Source organism: Salmo trutta, chromosome 30 (assembly GCF_901001165.1).
Source record: "Salmo trutta chromosome 30, fSalTru1.1, whole genome shotgun sequence".
Classification (NCBI taxonomy): domain Eukaryota; kingdom Metazoa; phylum Chordata; class Actinopteri; order Salmoniformes; family Salmonidae; genus Salmo; species Salmo trutta.
In genome coordinates this window covers 45,338,356-45,352,455 of record NC_042986.1, presented here as the reverse complement: position 1 = coordinate 45,352,455, position 14,100 = coordinate 45,338,356, and the positions used below count along the sequence as shown (strand labels likewise).

General features: G+C 46.2%; 1 protein-coding gene across 1 annotated transcript in view; it reads right to left on the bottom strand.

The window, feature by feature from the left end:
- Positions 1 to 14,100, bottom strand: part of hsd17b10 (hydroxysteroid (17-beta) dehydrogenase 10) — a 33,749-nt gene that overhangs the window by 8,844 nt on the left and 10,805 nt on the right. Inside the window, exon 5 of the mRNA XM_029724305.1 lies at positions 12,494 to 12,602. Within this exon, the coding sequence (XP_029580165.1) occupies positions 12,494 to 12,602 (109 nt within the window). The remainder of the gene's footprint in view (positions 1 to 12,493; positions 12,603 to 14,100) is intronic.

The following is a 14,100-nucleotide window of genomic DNA, read 5'->3' as shown; positions in this document are numbered from 1 at the left end:
AATACGCGACCAACACCATCTGATCAATACGCGACCAATACCATCCGATCAATACGCGACCAATACCATCTGATCAATACGCGACCAATACCATCTGATCAATACGCGACCAATACCATCTGATCAATACGCGACCAATACCATCCGATCAATACGCGACCAATACCATCCGATCAATACGTGACCAATACCATCCGATCAATACGCGACCAATACCATCCGATCAATACGCGACCAATACCATCCGATCAATACGCGACCAATACCATCCGATCAATACGCGACCAATACCATCTGATCAATACGCAACCAATACGCGACCAATACCATCTGATCAATACGCGACCAATACCATCCGATCAATACGCGACCAATACCATCCGATCAATATGCGACCAATACCATCCGATCAATACGCGACCAATTCCATCTGATCAATACGCGACCAATACCATCTGATCAATACGCGACCAATACCATCTGATCAATACGCGACCAATACCATCTGATCAATACGCGACCAATTCCATCCGATCAATACGCGACCAATTCCATCTGATCAATACGCGACCAATACCATCTGATCAATATGCGACCAATACCATCTGATCAATACGCGACCAATTCCATCCGATCAATACGCGACCAATTCCATCTGATCAATACGCGACCAATACCATCTGATCAATACGTGACCAATACCATCTGATCAATACGCGACCAATTCCATCTGATCAATACGCGACCAATTCCATCTGATCAATACGCGACCAATACCATCTGATCAATACGCGACCAATACCATCTGATCAATACGCGACCAATACCATCTGATCAATACGCGACCAATACCATCTGATCAATACGCAACCAATACAATCCGATCAATACGCGACCAATACCATCTGATCAGTACCATCCGATCAATACGCGACCAATACCATCTGATCAATACGCAAACAATACCATCTGATCAATACGCGACCAATACCATCCGACCAATACCGTCCGATCAATACGCGACCAATACCATCCGACCAATACCGTCCGATCAATACACGACCAATACCATCCGATCAATACACGACCAATTCCATCCGATCAATACGTGACCAACATCATCCGACCAATACCATCTGATCAATACGCGATCAATACCGTCCGATCAATACGCGACCAATACCATCCGATCAATACGCGACCATACCATCTGATCAATACGCGACCAATTCCATCTGATCAATATGCGATCAATTCCTTCTGATCAATACGCGACCAATACCATCCGATCAATACGCGACCAATACCATCAGATCAATACGCGACCAATACCATCCGATCAATACGCGACCAATACAATCCGATCAATACGCGACCAATACCATCCGATCAATACGCGACCAATACCATCTGATCAATACGCGATCAATATGCGACCAATACCATCCGATCAATACGCGACCAATACCATCTGATCAATATGCGACCAATACCATCTGATCAATACGCGACCAATTCCATCTGATCAATATGCGACCAATACCATCCGATCAATACGCGACCAATACGCGACCAATACCATCTGATCAATACGCGACCAATACCATCCGATCAATACGCGACCAATACCATCCGATCAATACGCGACCAATACCATCCGATCAATACGCGACCAATACCATCCGATCAATAAGCAACCAATACCATCTGATCAATACGCGATCAATACGCAACCAATACCATCCGATCAATACGCGACCAATACCATCTGATCAATATGCGACCAATACCATCTGATCAATACGCGACCAATTCCATCTGATCAATACGCGACCAATACCATCTGATCAATACGCGACCAATACCATCTGATCAATACGCGACCAATACCATCTGATCAATACGCGACCAATACCATCTAATCAATACGCGACCAATTCCATCCGATCAATACGCGACCAATACCATCTGATCAGTACCATCCGATCAATACGCGACAAATACCATCTGATCAATACGCGACCAATACCATCCGACCAATACCGTCCGATCAATACGCGACCAATACCATCCGACCAATACCGTCCGATCAATACACGACCAATACCGTCCGATCAATACGCAACCAATTCCATCTGATCAATACGCGACCAATACCATCTGATCAATACGCGACCAATACCATCTGATCAATACGCGATCAATACCATCCGACCAATACCGTCCGATCAATACGCGACCAATACCATCCGACCAATACCGTCCGATCAATACACGACCAATACCATCCGATCAATACGCGACCAATTCCATCCGACCAATACCATCTGATCAATACGCGACCAATACTATCCGATCAATACGCGACCAATACCATCTGATCAATACGCGATCAATACCGTCCGATCAATACGCGACCAATACCATCCGATCAATACGCGACCAATACCGTCCGACCAATACGCGACCAATACCGTCCGATCAATACGCGACCAATACCGTCCGATCAATACGCGACCAATACCATCTGATCAATACGCGACCAATTCCATCTGATCAATACGCGATCAATTCCATCTGATCAATACGCGACCAATACCATCCGATCAATACGCGACCAATACGCGACCAATACCATCTGATCAATACGCGACCAATACCATCCGATCAATACACGACCAATTCCATCTGATCAATACGCGACCAATACCATCTGATCAATATGCGACCAATACCATCTGATCAATACGCGACCAATACCATCTGATCAATACGCGACCAATACCATCTGATCAATACGCGACCAATACCGTCCAATCAATACGCGATCAATACCATCCGATCAATACGCGACCAATACCATCCGATCAATACGCGACCAATACCATCTGATCAATACGCGATCTATACGCGACCAATACCATCCGATCAATACGCGACCAATAACATCCGATCAATACGCGACCAATACCATCCGATCAATACGCGACCAATACCATCCTATCAATACGCGACCAATACCATCCGATCAATACGCGACCAATACCATCTGATCAATACGCGATCTATACGCGACCAATACCATCCGATCAATACGCGACCAATACCATCTGATCAATATGCAACCAATACCATCTGATCAATACGCGACCAATTCCATCTGATCAATACGCGACCAATACCATCTGATCAATACGCGACCAATACCATCTGATCAATATGCGACCAATACCATCTGATCAATACGCGACCAATTCCATCTGATCAATACGCGACCAATACCATCTGATCAATACGCGACCAATACCATCCGATCAATACGCAACCAATACGCGACCAATACCATCTGATCAATACACGACCAATACCATCTGATCAATACGCGACCAATACCATCTGATCAATACGTGACCAATTCCATCCGATCAATACGCGACCAATTCCATCTGATCAATACGCGACCAATACCATCTGATCAATATGCGACCAATACCATCTGATCAATACGCGACCAATTCCATCCGATCAATACGCGACCAACTCCATCTGTTCAATACGCGACCAATACCATCTGATCAATATGCGACCAATACCATCTGATCAATACACGACCAATTCCATCTGATCAATACGCGACCAATACCATCTGATCAATATGCGACCAATACCATCTGATCAATACGCGACCAATACCATCTGATCAATACGCAACCAATACCAACTGATCAATACGCGACCAATTCCATCCGATCAATACGCGACCAATACCATCTGATCAGTACCATCCGATCAATACGCGACCAATACCATCCGATCAATACGCGACCAATACCATCTGATCAATACGCGACCAATACCATCTGATCAATACGCGACCAATACCATCCGACCAATACCGTCCGATCAATACGCGACCAATACCATCCGACCAATACCGTCCGATCAATACACGACCAATACCGTCCGATCAATACGCGACCAATTCCATCCGATCAATACGCGACCAATACCATCTGATCAATACGCGATCAATACCATCCGACCAATACCGTCCGATCAATACGCGACCAATACCATCCGACCAATACCGTCCGATCAATACACGACCAATACCATCCGATCAATACGCGACCAATTCCATCCGATCAATACGCGACCAATACCATCCGACCAATACCATCTGATCAATACGCGACCAATACCATCCGATCAATACGCGACCAATTCCATCCGATCAATACGCGACCAATACCATCCGATCAATACGCGACCAATACCATCCGACCAATACCATCTGATCAATACGCGATCAATACCGTCCGATCAATACGCGACCAATACCATCCGATCAATACGCGACCAATACCATCTGATCAATACGCGACCAATTCCATCTGATCAATACGCGATCAATTCCATCTGATCAATACGCGACCAATACCATCCGATCAATACGCGACCAATACGCGACCAATACCATCTGATCAATAAGCGACCAATACCATCCGATCAATACGCGACCAATACCATCCGATCAATACGCGACCAATACCATCCGATCAATACGCGACCAATACCATCCGATCAATACGCGACCAATACCATCCGATCAATACGCGACCAATACCATCTGATCAATACGCGATCAATACGCGACCAATACCATCCGATCAATACGCGACCAATACCATCTGATCAATATGCGACCAATACCATCTGATCAATACGCGACCAATTCCATCTGATCAATACGCGACCAATACCATCCGATCAATACGCGACCAATACCATCTGATCAATACGCGACCAATACCATCCGATCAATACGCGACCAATACAATCCGATCAATACGCGACCAATACCATCCGATCAATACGCGACCAATACCATCCGATCAATACGCGACCAATACCATCCGATCAATACGCGACCAATACCATCTGATCAATATGCGACCAATACCATCTGATCAATACGCGACCAGTTCCATCTGATCAATACGCGACCAATACCATCCGATCAATACGCGACCAATACGCAACCAATACCATCTGATCAATGCGCGACCAATACCATCCGATCAATACGCGACCAATACCATCTGATCAATACGCGATCAATACGCGACCAATACCATCCGATCAATACGCGACCAATTCCATCTGATCAATACGCGACCAATACCATCTTATCAATATGCGACCAATACCATCTGATCAATACGCGACCAATACCATCTGATCAATACGCGACCAATACCATCCGATCAAAACGCGACCAATTCCATCCGATCAATACGCGACCAATACCATCTGATCAGTACCATCCGATCAATACGCGACCAATACCATCCGATCAATACGCGACCAATACCATCTGATCAATACGCGATCAATACGCGACCAATACCATCCGATCAATACGCGACCAATACCGTCCGATCAATACGCGACCAATACCATCCGATCAATACGCGACCAATTCCATCTGATCAATACGCGATCAATTCCATCCGATCAATACGCGACCAATACCATCCGATCAATACGCGACCAATACGCGACCAATACCATCTGATCAATACGCGACCAATACCATCCGATCAATACGCGACCAATACCGTCCGATCAATACGCGACCAATACCGTCCGATCAATACGCGACCAATACCGTCCGATCAATACGCGACCAATTCCATCTGATCAATACGCGATCAATTCCATCTGATCAATACGCGATCAATTCCATCTGATCAATACGCGACCAATACCATCCGATCAATACGCGACCAATACGCGACCAATACCATCCGATCAATACGCGACCAATACCATCCGATCAATACGCGACCAATACCATCTGATCAATACGCGACCAATACCGTCCGATCAATACGCGATCAACACGCGACCAATACCATCCGATCAATACGCGACCAATACCATCCGATCAATACGCGACCAAAACCGTCCGATCAATACGCGACCAATACCATCCGATCAATACGCGACCAATTCCATCTGATCAATACGCGATCAATTCCATCTGATCAATACGCGACCAATACCATCCGATCAATACGCGACCAATACGCGACCAATACCATCTGATCAATACGCGACCAATACCATCCGATCAATACGCGACCAATACCGTCCGATCAATACGCGACCAAAACCGTCCGATCAATACGCGACCAATACCGTCCGATCAATACGCGACCAATACCATCCGATCAATACGCGACCAATTCCATCTGATCAATACGCGATCAATTCCATCTGATCAATACGCGACCAATACCATCCGATCAATACGCGACCAATACGCGACCAATACCATCTGATCAATACGCGACCAATACCATCCGATCAATACGCGACCAATACCATCTGATCAATACGCGACCAATACCATCCGATCAATACGCGACCAATACGCGACCAATACCATCTGATCAATACGCGACCAATACCATCCGATCAATACGCGACCAATACCATCCGATCAATACGCGACCAATACCATCCGATCAATACGCGACCAATACCATCTGATCAATACGCGATCAATACGCGACCAATACCATCCGATCAATACGCGACCAATACCATCTGATCAATATGCGACCAATACCATCTGATCAATACGCGACCAATTCCATCTGATCAATACGCGACCAATACCATCCGATCAATACGCAACCAATACGCGACCAATACCATCTGATCAATACGCGACCAATACCATCCGATCAATACGCGACCAATACCATCCGATCAATACGCGACCAATACCATCCGATCAATACGCGACCAATTCCATCTGATCAATACGCGACCAATACCATCTTATCAATACGCGACCAATACCATCTGATCAATACGCGACCAATTCCATCCGATCAATACGCGACCAATACCATCCGATCAATACGCGACCAATACCATCTGATCAATACGCGATCAATACGCGACCAATACCATCCGATCAATACGCGACCAATACCATCTGATCAATATGCGACCAATACCATCTGATCAATACGCGACCAATTCCATCTGATCAATACGCGACCAATACCATCCGATCAATACGCGACCAATACCATCCGATCAATACGCGACCAATACCATCTGATCAATACGCGACCAATACCATCCGATCAATACGCGACCAATACAATCCGATCAATACGCGACCAATACCATCCGATCAATACGCGACCAATACCATCCGATCAATACGCGACCAATACCATCCGATCAATACGCGACCAATACCATCTGATCAATATGCGACCAATACCATCTGATCAATACGCGACCAATTCCATCTGATCAATACGCGACCAATACCATCCGATCAATACGCGACCAATACGCAACCAATACCATCTGATCAATGCGCGACCAATACCATCCGATCAATACGCGACCAATACCATCCGATCAATACGCGACCAATACCATCCGATCAATACGCGACCAATACCATCTGATCAATACGCGATCAATACGCGACCAATACCATCCGATCAATACGCGACCAATTCCATCTGATCAATACGCGACCAATACCATCTTATCAATATGCGACCAATACCATCTGATCAATACGCGACCAATACCATCTGATCAATACGCGACCAATACCATCTGATCAAAACGCGACCAATTCCATCCGATCAATACGCGACCAATACCATCTGATCAGTACCATCCGATCAATACGCGACCAATACCATCCGATCAATACCGTCCGATCAATACGCGACCAATACCATCCGACCAATACCGTCCGATCAATACACGACCAATACCGTCCGATCAATACGCGACCAATTCCATCCGATCAATACGCGACCAATACCATCTGATCAATACGCGACCAATACCATCTGATCAATACGCGATCAATACCGTCCGATCAATACGCGACCAATACCATCCGACCAATACCGTCCGATCAATACACGACCAATACCATCCGATCAATACGCGACCAATACCATCCGATCAATACGCGACCAATACCATCTGATCAATACGCGATCAATACCGTCCGATCAATACGCGACCAATACCATCCGATCAATACGCGACCAATACCATCCGACCAATACGCGACCAATACCATCCGACCAATACCGTCCGATCAATACGCGACCAATACCGTCCGATCAATACGCGACCAATACCGTCCGATCAATACGCGACCAATACCATCCGATCAATACGCGACCAATTCCATCTGATCAATACGCGATCAATTCCATCTGATCAATACGCGACCAATACCATCCGATCAATACGCGACCAATACGCGACCAATACCATCTGATCAATACGCGACCAATACCATCCGATCAATACGCGACCAATACCATCTGATCAATACGCGACCAATACCGTCCGATCAATACGCGATCAATACGCGACCAATACCATCCGATCAATACGCGACCAATACCATCCGATCAATACGCGACCAATACCATCTGATCAATACGCGATCAATACGCGACCAATACCATCCGATCAATACGCGACCAATACCATCCGATCAATACGCGACCAATACCATCTGATCAATACGCGATCAATACGCGACCAATACCATCCGATCAATACGCGACCAATACCGTCCGATCAATACGCGACCAATACCATCCGATCAATACGCGACCAATTCCATCTGATCAATACGCGATCAATTCCATCTGATCAATACGCGACCAATACCATCCGATCAATACGCGACCAATACGCGACCAATACCATCTGATCAATACGCGACCAATACCATCCGATCAATACGCGACCAATACCATCTGATCAATACGCGACCAATACCGTCCGATCAATACGCGACCAATACCGTCCGATCAATACGCGACCAATTCCATCTGATCAATACCTGATCAATACGCGATCAATTCCATCTGATCAATACGCGACCAATACCATCCGATCAATACGCGACCAATACCATCTGATCAATACGCGACCAATAACATCCGATCAATACGCGACCAATACCATCCGATCAATACGCGACCAATACCATCTGATCAATACGCGACCAATACCGTCCGATCAATACGCGATCAATACGCGACCATTACCATCCGATCAATACGCGACCAATACCATCCGATCAATACGCGACCAAAACCGTCCGATCAATACGCGACCAATACCGTCCGATCAATACGCGACCAATACCATCCGATCAATACGCGACCAATTCCATCTGATCAATACGCGATCAATTCCATCTGATCAATACGCGACCAATACCATCCGATCAATACGCGACCAATACGCGACCAATACCATCTGATCAATACGCGACCAATACCATCCGATCAATACGCGACCAATACCATCCGATCAATACGCGACCAAAACCATCCGATCAATACGCGACCAATACCGTCCGATCAATACGCGACCAATACCATCCGATCAATACGCGACCAATTCCATCTGATCAATACGCGATCAATTCCATCTGATCAATACGCGACCAATACCATCCGATCAATACGCGACCAATACGCGACCAATACCATCTGATCAATACGCGACCAATACCATCCGATCAATACGCGACCAATACCATCTGATCAATACGCGACCAATACCATCCGATCAATACGCGACCAATACGCGACCAATACCATCTGATCAATACGCGACCAATACCATCCGATCAATACGCGACCAATACCATCCGATCAATACGCGACCAATACCATCCGATCAATACGCGACCAATACCATCTGATCAATACGCGATCAATACGCGACCAATACCATCCGATCAATACGCAACCAATACGCGACCAATACCATCTGATCAATACGCGACCAATACCATCCGATCAATACGCGACCAATACCATCCGATCAATACGCGACCAATACCATCCGATCAATACGCGACCAATACCATCTGATCAATACGCGACCAATACCATCTGATCAATACGCGACCAATACCATCTGATCAATACGCGACCAATTCCATCCGATCAATACGCGACCAATACCATCTGATCAGTACCATCCGATCAATACGCGACCAATACCATCTGATCAATACGCAACCAATACCATCTGATCAATACGCGACCAATACCATCCGACCAATACCGTCCGATCAATACGCGACCAATACTATCCGACCAATACCGTCCGATCAATACACGACCAATACCGTCCGATCAATACGCGACCAATTCCATCCGATCAATACGCGACCAATACCATCTGATCAATACGCGACCAATACCATCTGATCAATACGCGATCAATACCATCCGACCAATACCGTCCGATCAATACGCGACCAATACCATCCGACCAATACCGTCCGATCAATACACGACCAATACCATCCGATCAATACGCGACCAATTCCATCCGATCAATACGCGACCAATACCATCCGACCAATACCATCTGATCAATACGCGACCAATACCATCCGACCAATACCATCTGATCAATACGCGACCAATTCCATCCAATCAATACGCGACCAATTCCATCCGATCAATACGCGACCAATACCATCCGATCAATACGCAACCAATACCATCTGATCAATACCGTCCGATCAATACGCGACCAATACCGTCCGATCAATACGCGACCAATACCATCTGATCAATACGCGATCAATACGCGATCAATACCATCCGATCAATACGCGACCAATACCATCCGATCAATACGCGACCAATACCGTCCGATCAATACGCGACCAATTCCATCCGATCAATACGCGACCAATTCCATCCGATCAATACGCGACCAATACCATCCGATCAATACGCGACCAATACCATCCGATCAATACCATCCGATCAATACGCGACCAATACCGTCCGATCAATACGCGACCAATACCGTCCGATCAATACGCGACCAATACCGTCCGATCAATACGCGACCAATACCATCCGATCAATACCGGACGTGCTTGTTGCACCCTCGACAATTACTATGATTATTATTATTTGACCATGCTGGTCATTTACGAACATTTTAACATCTTGACCATGTTCTGTTATAATATCCACCCGGCACAGCCAGAAGAGGACTTGCCACCCCTCATAGCCTGGTTCCTCTCTAGGTTTCTTCCTAGGTTTTTGGCCTTTCTCAGGAGTTTTTCCTAGGGAGTTTTTCCCAGCCACCGTGCTTCTTTCACATGCATTGCTTGCTGTTTGGGGTTTTAGGCTGGGTTTCTGTACAGCACTTTGAGATTTCAGCTGATGTACGAAGGGCTATATAAATAAATTTGATTTGATTTGATTTGAATACGCGACCAATACCATCCGATCAATACGCGACCAATACCATCCGATCAATACGCGACCAATTCCATCTGATCAATATGCGATCAATTCCATCTGATCAATACGCGACCAATACCATCCGATCAATACGCGACCAATACCGTCCGATCAATACGCGACCAATACCGTCCGATCAATACGCGACCAATACCATCTGATCAATACGCGACCAATACCATCTGATCAATACGCGACCAATACCATCTGATCAATACGCGACCAATACCATCCGATCAATATGCGACCAATACCATCTGATCAATACGCGATCAATACGCGACCAATACCATCCGATCAATATGCGATCAATACGCGACCAATACCATCTGATCAATACGCGACCAATACCATCTGATCAATACGCGATCAATACGCGACCAATACCATCCGATCAATATGCGATCAATACGCGACCAATACCATCTGATCAATACGCGACCAATACCATCTGATCAATACGCGACCAATACCATCTGATCAATACGCGACCAATACCATCTGATCAATATGCGATCAATACGCGACCAATACCATCTGATCAATACGTGACCAATACCATCTGATCAATACGCGACCAATACCATCCGATCAATACGCTACCAATACCATCTGATCAATACGCGACCAATACCATCCGATCAATACGCGACCAATACCATCTGATCAATATGCGACCAATACCATCCGATCAATACGCGACCAATACCATCCGATCAATACGTGACCAATACCATCCGATCAATACGCGACCAATACCATCCGATCAATACGCGACCAATACCATCCGATCAATACGCGACCAATACCATCCGATCAATACCATCCGATCAATACGCGACCAATACCATCTGATCAATACGCGACCAATACAAATTGATTTGATTTATATACTGTGTGTGTGTCTGTATACAGTGTGTGTGTGTGTGTGTGTCTGTATACAGTGTTTGTGTGTGTGTGTGTGTCTGTATACAGTGTGTGTGTGTGTGTCTGTATACAGTGTGTGTGTGTGTGTGTGTGTCTGTATACAGTGTGTGTGTCTGTATACAGTGTGTGTGTGTGTTTGTTTATGTATGTGTATACAGTGTGTGTGTGTGTCTCTGTATACACAGTGTGTGTGTACTGACCGGGTGCTATAGTAACCACTCTGATGCCCATGGGTGCCAGGTCTCTAGCGATGGGTAGAGTCATTCCTACGATACCTCCTTTAGAAGCAGAGTACGCTGCCTGGCCCACCTAGAGAGAGAGAGAGAAGAATTATCAATGCTCCCTGGCTGTCTAGCTTTCATCAAATCAAATTGTATTTGTCACGTGCTCCGAACATAACAGGTGTAGACCTTACAGTGAAATGCTCCCTTAACCAACAATGCAGTCAAGAAAAATAAATGTTAAGTATAATAAAAAATAAAAAAAGTTAAATAACATAATTAAAGAGCAGCAGTAAAATAAAAATAGTGAGTCTATATACAGGGGGTACCGGTACAGAGTCAATGTGGAGGCTATATACAGGGGGTACCGGTACAGAGTCAATGTGGAGGCTATATACAAGGGGTACCGGTACAGAGTCAATGTGGAGGCTATATACAGGGGGTAACGGTACAGAGTCAATGTGGAGGCTATATACAGGGGGTACCAGTACAGAGTCAATGTGGAGGCTATATACAGGGGGTACCAGTACAGAGTCAATGTGGAGGCTATATACAGGGGGTACCGGTACAGAGTCAATGTGGAGGCTATATACAGGGGGTACCGGTACAGAGTCAATGTGCGGGGTCACCGGTTAGTCGAGGTAATATGTACATGTAGGTAGAAGCTGTTTAGAAGCCTCTTGGACCTAGACTTGGCGCTCCGGAACCGCTTGCCGTGCGGTAGCAGAGACAACAGTTTATGACGGGTGGCTGGAGTCTGACACACCGGAGTCTGACAAATTTTAGGGCCTTCCTCTGACACCGCCTGGTATAGAGGTTCTGGATGGCAGGAAGCTTGGCCCCAGTGTACTGGGCCGTACGCACTACCCTCTGTAGTGCCTTGTGGTCGGAAGCCGAGAAGTTGCCACATACCAGGCAAAGCTGCAACAAGTCAGGATGCTCTCGATGGTGCAGCTGTAAAACCTTTTGAGGATCTGAGTACCAATGCCAAATCTTTTCAGTCTCCTGAGGAGGAATAGGCTTTGTCGTGCCTTCTTCAAGACTGTCTTGGTGTGTTTGGACCATGATAGTTTGTTGGTAACGTGGACACAGAGGAACTTGAAGCTCTCAACCTGCTCCACTACAGCCTCGATGAGAATGGGGTTGTGCTCGGTCCTCCATTTCCTGTAGTCCACAATCATCTCCATTGTCTTGATTACGTTATGGGAGAGGTTGATATCCTGGCACCATATGGCCAGGTCTCTGACCTCCTCCCTATAGGCTGTCTCGTCATTGTCGGTGATCAGGCCTACCACTGTTGTGTCGTCAGCAAACTTAATGATGGTGTTGGAGTCGTGCCTGGCTGTTCAGTCGTGGGCGAACAGGGAGTAGAGGAGGGGACTGAGCACGCACCCGAGGGGCCCCCGTGTTGAGGATCAGCATGGCAGATGTGTTGTTACCTACCCTCACCACCTGGGGGCGGCCTGTCAGGAAGTCCAGGATCCAGTTGCAGAGGGAGGTGTTTAGTCCCAGGGTCCTTAGCTTATTGATGAGCTTTGAGGGCACTATAGTGTTGAACGCTGAGCTGTAGTCAATGAATAGCATTC